The 17,238-nt window shown below is 41.3% G+C and overlaps 1 protein-coding gene across 6 annotated transcripts; it reads left to right on the top strand.

Annotated features, from left to right (window-relative positions):
• The first annotated feature begins 6,012 nt into the window (after positions 1–6,012).
• On the top strand, positions 6,013–12,415 carry TMEM200C (transmembrane protein 200C). 6 transcript variants are annotated; one of them, XM_025204247.1, is made up of 4 exons: positions 6,024–6,277; positions 6,599–7,014; positions 9,151–9,254; positions 9,970–12,415. In XM_025204247.1, the coding sequence occupies exon 4, from the start codon at positions 10,013–10,015 to the stop codon at positions 11,420–11,422; it is 1,410 nt and encodes a 469-aa protein (XP_025060032.1). In that variant the 5' UTR covers positions 6,024–6,277; positions 6,599–7,014; positions 9,151–9,254; positions 9,970–10,012; the 3' UTR covers positions 11,423–12,415. The 6 variants fall into 6 exon arrangements, 5 of the variants coding, with proteins under 5 accessions (XP_025060032.1, XP_025060031.1, XP_025060030.1 ...); XM_025204246.1 differs by having other exon boundaries at positions 6,593–7,014; XM_025204245.1 differs by adding an exon at positions 7,489–7,657 and having other exon boundaries at positions 6,024–7,014; positions 9,154–9,254.
• The last annotated feature ends 4,823 nt before the right edge of the window (positions 12,416–17,238 follow it).

Raw genomic sequence — 17,238 nt, 5'->3', positions numbered from 1 at the left:
CAGGAATGGCAATGAAGCCTTTCAGCACTAGAGTGGCATTTATGAGTCACCGAATTGTATTCAATAGTACCTAAAAGTTCTTACCACCTGATGTGTGGTACAGGCAAGTCTGTAGTCTTCAACTACTTGCTAATGGGTGTCCACAAAAAAAAAAAAAAAAAAAAAAAAAGCACTGTAATTGGGGAAAAAATGACAAGAAATGCAGGACAAAATATTGAGCTAACCTACCCTGACAGTACATCAAAATGGCATGGTAATAGTTTCCATTTTTATAATGCTAAGTGACTGATACTTCTGTGAGTTAGGGCAAATACCTATAAAAATGCAGAAGAGCACAGCATTGACCCAAGAATATTCTGATCTGAGAAATGGAAGTGTCTTCATTATCTGACTCCTCAGACTGTGGGGCAAAACAGGTTGCTGTCAACAGCAATGATTGTCAACAGCAATGCCACAGCCATGGCACTGTGGGGTGCCCAGAAATCCTTTTAAAGGTGCTTCAAGGTGCCATGCAATGTTAGTGCTGTTAGCTGTAAAACCATGATTTACAAGACAGACCCAGGAATTTTAAATAGGAATCCATCATAGTGTTACAAACATTCCAAACCATTGGGGTCTTTCTGAGTACTTTGCAACAGAAAAATTGTTTTTATTCTTCCATAGTCAAAAATGAGTGAAAACAAAGCAGGTATTTTCCAGAGGACGACTTGAGTCCAGTGAGGGGTGTCTTGACCTTAACAAGGAGCATCTTAAATCTAAAAAGATTGAGGACCAGTGGTTGACAGCCTATCCTCTCTATACAACCTACTTTCATACCGATTGCCACAAATCACCTTTTAATTGTTATTTACTGATACTATTGCTATTCATTGGAGTGCAATAATTCCTCAAAGGACCAACCAGTAATTAAGGCCCTTCTGCTGTAGACATTATACATACCTTTAATAAAAGTACAACCCTTGTCCCAATAGCTTACAGTCTAAATGAATGGTGGGAGACAGCAGATGCAGACAGTAAATGGATAAAGGAAAGACAAAATAAAAACAAGATGTGTCAGGGTAATGTAATAAACAGTGGTTATTGCATATCAGCCACCTTTCTCAGGCACACTCCCTTGTGACTACAATTCAGGTGATTGACTAAATTCACAATTTTAAAAGCTGTTTAAGAATATCTCCCCAAGATATAACACTTATCCTTTCTTGATTTGGCAGCATATGTATTCATCTCATCAGAACTCCTTTGATGTCAGTAGTTATGATGAGCAATGAAGATAAGGGTCACATACCTCTGCTTGAAAAATTGTGCAACATGCTGCTAGTCAGACTTTTTTAGACAGATAAGTAGAATGCTGCAAGCCGCTTTAAATTATCAAGAACAAAAATTTTGTTTTGGCCGGTTTCTGGAGAGCATGTAATATATATGTTACTGGTGCACTCTAATATTCACCTCCTACAGGAAGCACATTTACACCCATGTCTTTTGGTCAATAAGTCATCACTAAACATTGTAAAGCAAGACCACATATAATCATCCAGTACAGTGGAGTTTTCAATAGCTATTGTTATTATTATTGCCATTGTTGTTGTGTTAAGAGGTCCCAATAAGAAGTCAGGCTCTGGATATTGTACAAACCTATAAAAGAGATGGAACCCGACTCTAAAAATTTTAAATTTAGGTAGATAGCACAGAAAGAAGTTAGGGAACGGGGAAACAACATACAAAATGAAAGGTCACAGTAGTATTTGGGTAATGTTTCAGAGGTACAATTTTAGAGGTAAGCTGTTAAAAAAAAACAAAAACAGGATTATACTCTGTGTGGGTTTGCACATGTGTGTCTACACACACACACACACACACACACACACACACACACACAGTTAGAAAACTATAACACTGTATATACTTTTCTAATTAGACAAGGTACATGCACACTTGTGCCTCTGCATGTGTGTGCATGCGCCTATATATACCCATCTTCAGTGAAAATGAGTAACATGTCTAAGGAATCTTTTCTATGCTAGCCAGGAAGTCATGCATAGGATACTTAAAAGAAACTGTTTGGCACATGCCTCTGGGTGCTACTTGCAACCTCAGGGTGTGTCCTTTACAAATTTCTTGTTGATGGTGACAAGTGACCCAGGATTTTTTTAACAGACAACCCTTCGTAGTGCAAAGCCTTCATCAGTAAATCAATTTAACAAATATATATATTAGTTTGAGGTGTTACCACATGCCTCTAAAACCAACATCTATTTATTGTGACTACTTCATAAAAAGTAGAGAGAGAGAGAGAGAGCTCCTTTATATTTTTTTGAAAAAGCTCATTCATTTTAAAATCCAAAGTGATTTTACTTTGAATAGCCAGATTTCATGACTGTGTATTTCCTTCATCCTGATGAGCATTACCAGCAGTACACATCTTTGCCATAATTAATTTTGAAAGGAGAGCAGACATGTATATTGCCACTAGCTCTCAGTGGATTATCTATACTCAGGCTTGCTAGACAATGGAAAGTAAAGTCACCTCCGATTCAAAATGCTTCAAATGCACTGAAGGAATAATGTACTCTGATGCACACTGTATGGATTTTTAAGTAGGGCAACAGGACAGCATTTTTTTCCTATGAGGATTACTGTATATAACTCGATGAGTTACCAGATACTGTTAATTTGTGATAATGTTCAGCACATCACTCCCACATCATTCTACATTTTCTCTCTTCCCATTTATCCTTAGCCTTTTTGCAGAGTAAAGTGTTTTTATTAAGGGAAATCGAGCTAAAACAAAGAAATAAACAAACATCACATACATATGCACACATTACTCTTATAACTGTCCCTATGAAACTGTATAAACCTATATATAACCTTACTAATTAGGCAATGCTGTAGATTCTAACAATAAATTACTTTTGAGAATCTGGTCATGTTACTTTAATTATCCTAAGTGCTTGTACCAAATAGGCACAGACTTAATTTAGAGTGCATGTAACAAATGAAGTACATATTAAATGTAAAATTGAAGTGAGATTTTAGGTTAGAATAATTGATAGAACTGAAAGGAATCTGTGTAGCCTTTCTTCTGGGTGGGGTGGCCTGGGTTGAGTGGGGTCTAAAAAAACTGCAAAAAGGAATGGTTAAGGTGAAGTCTGAAGCCAGTGCAAAACATATCTCTGCAGAGACTTTTGTTAAATTTGTGTCAAATGCCATGGGGTCCTGAACCATGCCTGAAGCTACAGGTTTTACTGCAAGACAATAAGTAAAATGGTATCACATGCTCAACTTAAAACTTACAGTTAACACTTGCAGTTAAAAAGCAAGCAGCCTATCATGTGTTAAATGCCCTCCCAGCACTGCAAAGCTGTTCTCCTTGGGGGGGGTGTCTCCCAACACATTTATTTTAATAGGTCACTACTTTCCAAGGATTCAATGACTTGCAGCTGTTGCAACTGAACCTGGGGCACTGCCCTAAGCTAGACTGATCTCAAGTGGGACTTATTTTTTAATATGACTGGTATTCAGTTACTATGCTGATATTATTGGTCATGACATAGTACTTGACAAGAGGACCATATGAAGGTTATTAGCTCCTAACAGAAATATATGTATTGCATTAAAAGAATCCCAAGAAATATAAAGGAAAATGTGCATAAATTCAAAGAGGAAGAATTTTTAAATGTTTCCAATATAAAACCTACCTTAAAAAGCCAACTCACCTATGATGATTTATTGTGCCAAATATCAGAAAATAACCCCTGTGTTAAACTACAATACAGAAGGATTGTTTTACATGCAGTCTCAATGCAACTAATCAGAGCCTCCATCATGTTATATTTTTTTAATTAAGGGTTTTCAATAATTGAATGAATACAAACACACTCATTAAGACACTGTTAAGAACCAACAGCTTAGTCCAGGGAGTTTTGTTTCTCTTGTTTAGGAGTGGGGTTTCCTATTTTTTAATGTTTTTGGTTTAGTACATTTTAGCTAAAATTTGGTCCTTTTTAATTATTTAGTTTTAAGCAATGTAATTGCCATACTACAAATTCTAGGATCCTGAAAATGAACAACATAATAATGATCATCTGGCATCATGAAAAATAATAAGGATGAACAAACTCAGCGGTAATCAGTCAGATCTAAGAGCACATTGGCAGTTACAAAATAACTCAGCCACCTAGTAAATCAAACTAACGGGAAAGCTCCCTTCCAGCACCATTACCATCCTCCTCTCTACAATCAAAGAGAACATATTATCATCACTCTCACCCCAAATCACTATAATTTTTTTTTAAAAAGGAGCAAATGGTTTTAAGTTTGTTAAGAAAAGAAAAGACAAAACTGTAGGATACATAACTCTGTAGCATGACTTCCTATAAGGAATCAGCTCTGTAGTTTCAGAATTGGTCCTTGAAATTGTCATAAGAAGAAGCATCATGATTATATCTGATCCACCTTTTTTTTTTCTTCAAACAATATAGTTTTCCTTCTTTACTCAGTATCTGGACTAGACTAAAATGTCCTTTTTGGTGTGATTTCAAACTCCTGAATACCACTAAAATGGTCTAATCACTCAAAACTTCTGAAGAATTAAAATAAGATATTTGAGAGGGATAAATAAAACAGCATTGCTTTAAAATATATTATTCAGACAGAGAAAAGGGTTGTTTGCCCTTTAAAACCTCACTCTCTCTCTCTCTCAGCTGCCTTTCAGGAAGAATCTGGTGATGCTGCATTATTGATGTGATACAGGTCTCCAGTGGAAACAGATGTGATATGTTTGGCTTCCTCTGATATCCTGGGCTGAAACAAAGCAAATTACTGAATGTATGAACACACAGGTTCAATGAAACAGTTCAAAGCAGTTTGAAAGGCAGTCCTTGCATAATAAGTCTTACATTTAGACCCTGTTGCATAAGGAAACGTTAGATTTGTACTAGAAGAAGTGTACCCCAAACCATTTTGGCAAGACAGACTTCAACTGAGATAAAAATGCATATGGGCACCTTCAGGTTTGCTTGATCTCAATTCAGGCATTGATTGTTGGGTAAAAGTGAAGTAACAGTGCATACCTGCAAGAAGGAAAAAAAAAGGAAGATTTAAATTCTCCCTACCAATCTTACATAGGGCCCTCTATTTTTAAAAGCCCGTTTTGGGATGCAAAACTTTCTGTTTTTGTCCCTTGGCACCTTGCAGCTAGTTGCATGCAGCGCAATCATGCATCACAATAGATCAAGCAGAGGTGGAAGTGAAAGGACTGTTTGATCAGAGGCCAGAATTCTCTTCAGCTTGAATAGGAATCCAAGGTTACGTTACAAGAAGGCAGGTGTGGTCCCTCCATTAGGGAAAACCACACAATACAGAAAAGCAGCAAAAGCTGCTTCCCCAAGGAGAGGTTGAGTCTCCCACATTAATTTACCTGGTTTGCTTAACCTGTCTTTATTTGAGTGGTCCTCAAATACTGTGATCTAAATTCTCCCTGGTTTCAGACCCATTGCCATCACCCATGGGTCTGTGACCTCCGGGCACTCAGCAAATCAAATGTTTTCTTCCATTTAACGCATTTTTCTCCATGAAAGAGCTCAGCACAGACTTTTGTTTCCTTGCATCTACAAAAATACATACAAGTATTTGAAAACTGGATCCCAAATCCTGACCATGTCTTTGCCTCTTTCCTTTGTGGCTTTCTCCTTTCTTCCCCCAATCTGTTTCTTGGAACTTTTCTTAGTCCCGCCTTTCATTTGTCAAAATAAATAAATAAATAAATAAATAATCCTACATCTCTCTGGCTCTTGTACTTCTCCCCTTCCAAAAAAAGAGAGAGATTTTAATCTGGAAATCAAAATTGTTCTCCTGTTTTGCATGCACTACAGAAGATCATGGGGGGGGGGGGGGGGGTAAGAGACAGCAAAAGTTACCTGCAGACAGACACACATCCTTCCACTTTTCCCCCCTAGAGTTTGCTCCTCGGTCTGATGCTCAGAGAGGAAGCCCGAGGCACTGAACTAAGGCGATCAGAGCAGACAGGGTCTCGCACAGCCCGAGCCAGAGAAGCCGAGTGAGAGGTGGCTCTTCCTAGGGGACTGCCGGTCCCGTGGGCAGAGGAGGATGCCCCACCGACCGGCCGTGATCAGCCCCCACTTCCAAACGTCCAAAAAGCATCTGAAAGGAGGGAAGCCTTTGAAACAGCAGCCGAGATGCCTTTGGGGTTTCCCTGACCTGCCCTTCAAAGAGCCAGGGAGATATCTGATGGCTGAAAATGCAAGGAGCCAAGGTCTGGTGGTCTGTAATCCTCCCTAGGAGCACGTCGAGCGGACAGGGAGCCCTGCACAGGAGGCGGACGAGGAGCCGCTGGGATGCCCCGGGACTAGCCATTTGCCCAGGGGGAGGCGCCGGGGCTGCCCAGCTCCCCTGACAGCCTGCGGGCGGGCATGGGGGACCAGGCGCCCGCATCTGGAGGAGGGGGAACAAGGGAGCCAGGGAAGCGGAGGGCGAGGAGCCAGGGGGCTGGCTGCTAAAGAGGAGAGTTAAGAAGGTAATGATTGCCATCCTGCAGCAATTTCCCTGTGTCATGGCTCCTGTTTCCTAGCAACAGCATCCAGTCCGGCCAGCACACCAGCAGCAGCAGCAGGCTGAGCACCATTCAAGAGCAGCAGCAGCAACTCCAGGAGGGCTGGCAAAGCAACCAGCCACAGCACAGAGGCGGAGGCTGCAGCTGGCAGGGGGAGATCCGCAGCAGAAAGCAGGGGAAGATGAAGGATGGGGAAGGCGCAGCACTTCTAGGAAACTCCTGGCAATGGCTCTTCCCCGAGGCTCCGCGGGGGCTGCCGGCGCCCGGCCGCGCTCTCCCGCTTCCGTCGCCGGGCTTGTGAGCGGGACGCCCCGGAGCGCGGAGCCGAGCCGGCCGCGGCTGCGCTGAGATGTCCGTTCGGGCTGGAAAGTTTCTCCGCCGTCGCTTGATGGTGCCTGCCTCCCTCACCTCCGGCTCTGACCTCCCCCCGGTCTTCCTCGGTAAGTGAGATTACACTGTTGGCTCCACTGCTGCCATTTTGAGCAATAAATTTCATCCGCGGTCCCCAAAGGCTTTTTCACCCTGGTCTGATGTGCGTGGTGGGGGCAGGGAACGATTTCCCCCTCTCTCTCTTTTTTTCTCCCTCTTGGAGAAATTCAGAGACAAAGTAGTTCAGTATTTCTTGGCTCCAGCCCTTCTTGAAGGGGACCCCACACCAGAAACAATGCCATCGTGTTCCCTGAGTCTAAAAGACGGGGTGGGGTAGAAACAAAGGAGTTGCCAAGTCAGCTCCTGTATTTGGAAACAGTCAGGTGCCTGTTGTGTTTAGACACCTTTTGCTGGGTGTTTGCCCAAGCCGGGAGCCTGGCTTACTAAAGCTAACCAAAAGTTCAAAGATTCATCAGAGCACCTGGTGAGTGGCATTCAATCGATAGCTACAAAACTATGGCATTTACAGGCAGGTCTCTTCATAGGCATATTGCCAGCCAACCCCATCACATCTACTGTAAACTGCATCAAAACTACGCCCAATATAGACTGGCAACTTTGCTCCCTCCGTTACGTATGAAGAAATGCTGCCAAGAATGTCAGCTCCCGAATCTCAGACCCTATCCAGGCTGCACCTCCGAGAATACACAGCAGGTTAGAAACAGTCTTAAGTATAACACTGAGCAAATTAGCAATTGTTGCAAAAGAAAATCCTCTGGAAATCATATTTTTACCCAACCTGAGTGAATCCTTCTATTTTCCATGCACACCCAAACAGTCAAAGCAATATCAAATCCTGCATTCATCTGTAGCAAATAAGCGAGCATTTTAATCCATGTCCAGGAAACAAAGGGGTTAATCAAATCAAATTTCCATGTGCATTTACGTTTCTAAGCCTGTGACTGAGCTAGTTTTCAAATTGGGTTTGGTTCTTACAGAGTAGCCTTCGCATAGTCATTGAGCTCCTGGTTAAAATGTAAAAGATTCTCTAGAGAGTATTTAAAAGAGAGAGTTTAATATGACATAACTATCAATTTGTAAATGATTACAGACCACATTAAATTCGGATATGTGAATTATATACCGTGTCCATTGAAAGCCTCCGAGTGCTGGGTAATTTTCTGATGGTACTGTTATTAATAATAGTTTCTGGCTTTAGTAAACCTCTCCCATGCATCCACCCTTGTTTCTTTTTTTATTGAAAACTAAGTGTCAAGGCAATATTGATTCACAAGCATTGTTCAGGTCTGATTACCATCTGTTTTTCCATCTTAGTTGAGTCAGGGTCATGTCTGGTGGTATAGTGGAAGAGAATTAGATCAAAAACCAAACCGCCATTTAAAAGAAATCATGCCCTGCTAATTAACACTTCTGCACCATCAAGCCATTCTAAAAAAAGCAAATAAATACTTCGACAATAGGAAAGAGGAGGCAAGACTCTATTCATTGTTAAATTACATTCAGCTCTATTGTAAATTCAAAGCAATGTCTCCGGTGATAACACAGTTGTTTTATGAGAAATACATACAGAACAAGTAGGGCGCAAAATCGTCACATCTGGGGATGTGTGTGACTGGAACAGAAATGAAATTTAGAAGTTAATGAAAGGGGGGAAAGATCACTTTAGATGCCTAGTTAAACAGCTTTCAAGGCAAGGAATTGAACTTTATGAAGTATGCTAAATTGATTACTGTCATCGTTCCTTCCTATAAATTATTTCAGGCACTTCAAAAAAAAAAAAAAAAAAAAAAAAAAAAAAAGTAGGAAAAAACCCCTTTTTCAGTATAAGACTCAACTGAACAGTTTGCAACATTGTGGGATTTGTTCCTGCCTTGTACATACTAGTTTCCCAGCCATTTGAATACTCAGATGATGAATCATGATGGTACAGTAAAAATAAAAAAAAAAAAAAAAAAAAAAAAAAAAAAAAAAAAATCAAGCAACAAATGCTATTTCACGTTAGCTTCCCAACACAAAACATTTTCTTTTTCTGGGTGCTTCAGAGGGTTCTCTCCTTTTTTCATAAAATCTGACATTTTTTATTTTTTTAATACTGGCCACAAGCTCACAACTTAGGGGATGTGGGGAAGGGAAGATTCATCAATGTTACATAACATTACCTTGAACATACATGTTTCCAAATCAAGCAGCTGTCCAGATGATGTACCCATACCGTAAGCAGAAGAGGATGGGTTTCTATCTCAGTGCAGATAAAATGCGAAAGAAGTGGCTTGGAAGAAACTTTCTAAAGGTATTACTGTCTGGGTATTCAAATGTTTCCCCTTGTGCATTTTCAGTAATTCATTTCCCATTCTTTAAAAACAAGCAAATAATCACTTAGAATCCCTCACTAATGCGTAAACCATGTAATAAAAAAATAAAATAAAAATAAAAATAAAAAAATCAATGCTATCTACAGACCAGTTCTTACTGCCCTCTTGGTTTTATTGCCACAGCATCCAGAGTAGATTAGATCCAGCCCAACAGATTGGTAGCACTAAAGGCCTCATGCATTGTGACCCTCTGACCCTGGTAGAAGAACAAGGCCTGAGGCCAAGACAGATGGCAGCAACTTCCTGGAAGGAGAAGCAGGCAGCCTTGCCTGCTACTCCTAAAAGCAGCATGACTCCTTTTCTGTTGGTTTGCATGGGTGATGCCACTCCCACCTGGGTGTATCTGGAGTCCAAAGAAATCAATTAGCTGTTTGCAAACAGCAAAATGAATGATGTCAGGGGACACAGGGCTGCTTCTGTGGCCCAAGTTACCTCATTCAGCTTCTTTGTCACAGGGATTGGCTGTCTGCCTGTGTGCACTGGTGATCAGTGGGCCAGTGACTGAGATCCCACTCATTAGAACTTGAAACCAAATATAATGAGCAACAGGAAAACAAGGGGCTGCAATCATGCTGCTGAGACCCTTCCCAACCCGGCCTGATCCTCTTCTCTCCCCCTCCCCCCTTGCTGCAGGAACTGGAGGAGCTGTAGGAAGTGGAGCTGCAGGGAGCCAGCCATGATCGCCACCGGAGGCCTCCTGAGGATCTCAGCCCGGAAACAGGACCCCCTGCGGCCTCCGAGCCAGGTGGCCAAGCGCAAGCGCAAGGCCAAGAAGAAGCGCAAGAATGATGTGGTGGTGGTGAAAGGCAAGCTGAAGCTGTGCTCGCTTTCGGGCCTCATTGCCCTCTGTGGCATCCTCGTGCTGCTGGTGGGCATCGCCCTAGCCGTGATGGGCTACTGGCCCAAATCGAGCCTGCCTTACCGCCAGGGCAGCTTTGAGGGTGCCAGGGCGCTGCTGCCTCTGGGTAGTGCTGTCAAGAACCGCTCCCGGGGGTTAGCAGGCATACACTCTGACAGCACTGGGGATGACTCCTCTGGCAGTGCCAGGAGACCCCCACCACCTCTTGACACTGCCTCTTCCTCGGCGGGCTTCCTCCTGCGCCTCTTCTCGGACTACTTGCACTCAGACAAACTCAAGGTGTTGGGCCCACTCATCATGGGCATCGGCATCTTCCTTTTCATCTGCGCCAATGCTGTACTGCATGAGAACCGTGACAAGAAGACCAAGGTCATCGACCTGCGGGACCTCTACTCCACCGTCATTGATGCCCACAGTCTGCGTGCCAAGGAGGTTGCTGGTACTGTTGCTGCCCCAACACCACTCAATGGCTTTGTCAGCTACGCAGCACCCCGTGGCACCTGGCCCCCTGTCCGCCACCCCTCCAGCCCCGGCCCCCCACCGCCGCCACCCAGCCTGGCTGAGGCAGTGTACAGCATTTCCTGTGAGCCACCGGACAGCATGGCAGGCTCCCTCGTGGGGTCCACACTGAGCGCCTTCACGCTGCTGCCCCTAGCACAGGGGGAGGGGGACTGGCGGCCGCCAAGGGGTGAGCTTGAACGGAGCCTGACTGACCTCCGTGGCTGCCAGGGGCTGGCACTGGCCCAAGCCGGCCGCCCACCGAGGGTGCTGAGGCGCCAGAGCACCAGCTGCCTGCCTGACATCCGGGGAGTGCCATCGCCCGAGCTCCTGCCCCGCCAACAGGAACAGGATCGTCTGCCACAGGCTTCTTCCAGCCCCTCCCCATCCCCCGAGGTGGGGAGCTCCCCTGACCTCAGCCCCCCTGCCATGCGGGGGGGGTCTCCCCACTCTGAGCCTTCCAGCAGCAATAAGGGCTACAGCCACCTGGAGGAGGCAGGCACCTCCTTGGAGTCTGTTGCCAACACCCCAGCCAGTACAACCCCAGACTGTGAGGGGGACCCCAGTACGGAGACAGGGCCCCAGGAGGTGCCCAGCCCACCTCAGACTGCCGAGTCCCCTCCACCAACACAGAGACAATATACCAACAAAGAGAAACTTTTCATGATCTCCAGATCCCACGCACCTCTAGGACTGGGGGACGGGGAGCTGGAAAGCATTGGCATTTAAAGGGAGAGAGAAGGCACCAGGACACCCCCCTTCCCTTGATTATCCGCACCTCCCACTCTCTCCTTGTGGATGTGGGAAACCCGGTCGATAGCCAAAGAGCTGCAGTAGGTTAGGCTTGAATTGCTTTCAAGAAATTCCTGTAGAGGAGGCCAGGAGAGAGAAAGAGAGAAAAAGTGGTGTCTTTTCTGTCCCCTTGTGATTGTATGGTCCCTGCAAGCCAATTTCTATTAAACATCCAGCAACCAATCCAGTAAATCCTTGGAAAGAAACAAATACACGTTTTTGGACAAATTAACTGTGCACTTTATATACTTTTTAAAATTGTTATTATTATTATGATCATTGCCAAGTGCCCTCTCCACTCCCTTGGTTCTCTCTGCTGCTGATTTGCCACTAGCTGCTTGGAAACCATTAGCTCTTTTTCCAGCTCCAGAGCAACACGGTAGCTAGCTCAGTAAAAGCTAATCTTTCTGTCTCTCTCTTTTGTTTGTTTGCTTGTTTGATCACTCCAAAAGTTTTCAGGGCTTTACCCACCGATGTAACTTGAAAACAGCCACACTTGTTTAGATTCTGGAGTATGATGACTGAGGAGAGACTGGAGCAGGAATAATCCAAATTCAACTGTTACATTCCTAAATCCAAAATACCTATTAATACATGACACTTTATTAAGTATTATTACACATGTATTGACTAATAACATTAAACAGGTTTTTTTTTAATAAAATGTTTACAAATAAAAATATCATCTTTAAACAGTTTTTCCCTCCCCTGCCTCTCCCTCCATAAATGACAAACCAAAGACAATTTTGGTTTTCCAAGTTTTAAAAATTAGAGACAAGGTTTCAGAACAAAGGTCTGTTTCTGTTCTTCCCAGAGTAACGATAATTTAGCAATATGCTGAAAATATGGAGTAGCAAACTACTTCAAGCCAGCCAGCAGACTGTCTCTTTTTAACTTTTCTAGCTACAGTTTTGACAGTTGAAGAATCTGAGATTTTGACATTCTAAAGAGAAAAGTTGATTGCAGTTTTACCGTCTAATACAATTATATTTTCCATGAGTAACATATTAGTCTTTAATGGTAGCCTGTTATTTCTGACTCTCTTACTTTCTTTTAAAACAGTTGCTTCGAGGCTTTTTTTCTGCAATTCAGGCTCAAACCTTGCACTTAACTTCAAGCATATTATTCAAAGTATTAAATTTCTGAGGGAGAAATCATGGCTTCCATTGAAGTCAAAGGGATTTTGTCATGGCTTCTGATGGGGAAAAGGATTTTTCCTTGAATAAGTGAGGAAACGTTTCTGAATGTCAGATAATGGGTGAATAAATCAGCATTTTGATAATTGGGAAACATTTATTTTTCATACTTAAGATAATGCAAGTGATTACTTGCTTGACCATAGAAAGACATCTAAGTATTAAGATAATTTGCTATTATGTGATATTATATCAAATATATATTTAATATGGATAGGACATTTATTTTGTTAATGTAGAATAATTGAAGTTAAAATAGATGTAGATAATAAATTGGCCTTTTTCTGTTAAAGCTTTTATAATAGCCTGTTATTTAATACCTGTTAATTATATTGGTATGCAATTAGATGACAATACATTGTAATATTCAACATACAAACCATGAGAATTAAGCATAAAATGTAATCCTGCAAAAAATGCTTACAGAATAGAAAAAAATAATTTAAAAAGATATCAAACAACAGACTGCCATCTTGAGGCTCTAATGTATGAGTTCTAGGGAATGCACTTTTCTTTTTTTTTCCTGCAATTGCAAGGTACAGGCAGAGTCTCTCCTATTGTCAGTGCCAATTAACCATATAATCTTTATTTATGCACTGTTCCTTTTAAAACTATTCTCTATCATTGCTTGACCTAATAGCTTCAAAATAGCCTCAGTATGTAGAGTTTTTTAGAATTCCTACCTGAGCAATTTTAGTTTTCTATAGAAATTTAGGTTACATGTTTCTTTTTATAGGTGGGGTGGGAGGGGTAAGTTCATTTGAGTGACAAAGTTCTTATTTGAACGTTTACTTTATTAGTGCCAAAACGTACTTAGTGCAGATCAATAAGGATAACTTAATTCATTCCACTGTTAAAAAAAAATAAAATCAGGTATCCCTTCTTTAGACATTCTCTTCTCTAAGAGTTTGCCCCCTTTGGCTCTTGGCTTCCTTCCCGAAACGGCACCTAGATCTCATCCTTCTACTGACCTTCAAGGCCTAATTTGATTTATTTTGGCTTCTCCCCTACCCTTGTCCTTTTCCAAACCTGCCTCCTCCCAGACGGACATCACACTTCTCCTTCCAGCCTCTGCCTCCAGACCTTGCAACCAACTGTTTCTTCCATGGGCTTTGGCAGTATGGTCCCATAATATTGCCCATTTCATATTTACCCTGCCTTCTGACTGACCTCAAACTAACATGACTAACCACCTCTCTCTCTTTCTTACATACATTTTGGTATTTTCAAAATATGTGCATCTCAAATGCATCTACTGAACTAGAAAGAGAAAGAGGTCCACAAAGGCCAGTTGCCCCAACTGTTATATAGAAAAGTTCTCAGGAAAAATTTGGTGTCTGCCTAAACTCCTAGGACAGATCACTCACAAAAGCACAGCCGCTTAGAATGCAGACTTTTGTTTTAAATTAATCTGCAAGACAGAGAATAGTTATTCAGTTACTTAAATGCGAGGAAGATTTCATAACACTTCATATCATATCTGTACCTTTTTAACTTCAGAAAGCCTATGGGCCTGATATAAAGAAGATAACTGCAGGAGGGTAAATGTATTGGGGACCAACATTAACAGCTGAAGTGTATAGACAGACAGACAGACATGAACACTTCAGGTTTTGAAGCCTTAGATAGTGTGTCAGCCTTCAAGAAGATATTTAAATACATAAATTAATTTAATGGATGACTTCTTTACATTATGGGTGTTTGTTTTGTTTTACCTATTGTCCTTTTTTTTCTTTTCAAATCAGAGCTATAAGCCATCTGATTTCTGGGTAAAACTGTTACTACATCATCTGCTGTACTGTGGAAGACAACATGCAGGCTTTTTTAAACTGTTCTACGTTGTGGTTTGGTTAGAACCTTCTCCATACACCATACCCACAAACAGAGAGTCATAGCCTGTGTACAACCATCGACCAATTTACTGGTAATATAAGCAGTCCCTTTTTATCCCTACACTCCATGACACAGAATCTATGTTTGTAATAACAGCATAGAAAGAGAAGCAATGGGTAACTTAAACCCCTCCTCCCCCCGCACACAAACAAGAATCTTTGCATAAAAACAATTAAACAGGGCATAATATGCAGGTTCATTATTGATGATCTACTGAGTTAAGACCAGAGATTATTATGGTATGAATGAGAACTTTTAATGGCATTTTCTATTATTAGTTAACATTTTTTTTTCTTGTTAGACAAGTCTATAATAAACAATGCAATGTATTTTCACTGCAAAGGTTAGTTTTTAATCTATAAATAACCTCCTTATGGTAGTAAAAACTTATGCTTTTATATTTACAGTAAAATGAATACAAATTAGTGTTGTCCTTAACATTATTTGCATCTTAAAACAGATCACCAATTAACATCTTTCACTAGTACCTTGTTGACTCATTCAAGTCCCTATTTATTTCAGTTTCAACATGAAAAAGAGAGAAGAAAATACCCCAGGCTCTGGGCATACCAAATTAGAACAAAGATAAAAAATTAGACCTTACTAGGTGCACACATCAAAAATATATAATAGTTCTCAGTAATGGCTGACAATTAACATCTTAAAAATAAACGAGAAAGAGCACTCTGTAAATGTCAACACAACTCATTATTTACAAACTTTCTCTTCAAAATAAACTTTTTCTCTTTCTGACTTCTTCAAAATTGTCAAAAGCAATCATCAAAAGACTTTATCTAGCCTATGTAATTGTTTTTTGTCTACTAATAATGACTCAACAATTCAGTTTGGGCCCACAGACTGTGAGCAAAATGCAGCATTTGCAGACAAAAATCTCTGACAGGATAAATAAGGGTCTCAGTTTCTTCTCTCAGTCACAGAAAATAAACTGCATTTAAAAAGTGTGTGTGAGAGAGATTTCCCAACAAACTACACTTCGTTCAATTTACCAATTTTGAAAATGTTAACACAGTAACATCTAAGCATATTTATAAATCTGTCACATTAAGGGCCAGGTAGCAGAAGAAGAGGCTACAATGACGTAAGCAAGGAGACAAGTCATGCAGTCCAGGGGTAGGAGAGAAGCCAAAAGGGTCATGGGAAAACACAAGTGGAGGAAGAAGGCACTGAGGATTTGAGGGCATGAAGAGCAACGTCACTAAAAATGATTTGATGGGAGAGGGTGTGACAGGTACAAGGGCACTATAGTATTCATATACACATTTCAGATTCAATTTTTGTGAATAGTCTTTTATAATCCACAATTTTTGCCAAAATCACAGCAAATGATGGGAAAAAACCTAAAGGGACACAAACCCAGCAAAAGTCATTTCAATATTATATTTAATATTTTAGTCATAAAAAATGACTTGAGGGGTTTGCCCACTTCTCCCTCTCTTTGGGTTCGATTGTTTATTATCAAAAGTGTTCCCATCACTGTAGCTTCTAAATACTTCAAGTAAATTAGGTTATCAAGGCATATTTCCACCCCAAGATTTTCAAAAAAGCTTCACTGCTTGGGCACTAAGCAAGAAAGTTTTAGAGTTGGCTCAATTTTTAGCATACACAATTCACAAAGCAAATTAGGCCATTTAAATTACTTTCAGGTTAAGAACATAACATTTGAGATATTTAAAAAAAAAAAAAAAAAAAAAAAATCACAGACTTTGATCCACAAGAATCTTCCCCTTTGGCTTTTTGCTGTCTTCCATTCCCTGGCAGAAAACGAGCTCTGTTACATACAAGTGGGGGGCTGCTTCTTTTTTCACTACAATGAATGTAGCCCTGGTGAGAATAAGCAGAAATAGCCCCCAATTCAAACTTTACACCCAACCATCTAGTTCTAAACTATGAGATTCCCAAATAATTTTTGCAGATAAAGCCAAATACAGAGTAGTGTAGTAGTAGTAGTATTTAAATAATTCTCTCTTTTCAAAGGGTTAAAACTTGAATTCTGAAGGGAACAATGTTAGTCCATGAGATTGTTAAACAGGAAGCACCATCAGGTTGTTTTATGGAAATGCATAAATATATTACTGACACATTTTTAACTGTTCACCTGGAAGTAATAAGACCCTGAGGAAGCTATGCTTTTTGTAGGTATGTAGCTAGGGAATTTGAATAAGCAAAAACAAAAACAACAACAAAAATCAGAGTAGAGGTACTTGCACATCCTAACTACTATTGAAATAAGCCACTGTATTTCCTCTTAAATTATGGGCATTCTTACAAGAGCCTGTCTTTGTCCTTCCACGTGGGCTACAAGTTGTTCAAGTACCAATTTATCAAGTCTTTCTTCTTTAGCTCAAGTTGTAGCAATACATTCTTTTTGCCAAGGAGACCTCCAGGTTAAGCCCCAGTGTATCAGTCAAAAAGATGGTTATCGTATATGTGACAGGGGGCCATCTTGGGGCCGAACTCCACGGCCCGCCCACCTGTCTCTGGGCAACCGCCCGCCTATCTTGCCCGCCATGCCTTTGATGATAATAAGTTCAATTAAGATGTTAATTAAGTGGGAGGCTGCCCATTGTAATGCCCTGATGCCAGGGGGCGCTCTGCAGCTCAGACCTCCCCTAATACCACAGCCCAAGCCTCGCAGATGGCATC

This window comes from Alligator sinensis, unplaced genomic scaffold (assembly GCF_000455745.1).
Source record: "Alligator sinensis unplaced genomic scaffold, ASM45574v1 scaffold597_1, whole genome shotgun sequence".
Lineage (NCBI taxonomy): Eukaryota > Metazoa > Chordata > Crocodylia > Alligatoridae > Alligator > Alligator sinensis.
Note: the sequence above shows the minus strand (reverse complement) of the source record. Positions and strands in the feature narration are given on the sequence as shown.

Bases quoted from the DNA above. Each gene is read 5' to 3' on its own strand.
- TMEM200C (XM_025204247.1), top strand. From the start codon at position 10,013: ATGATCGCCACCGGAGGCCTCCTGAGGATCTCAGCCCGGAAACAGGAC.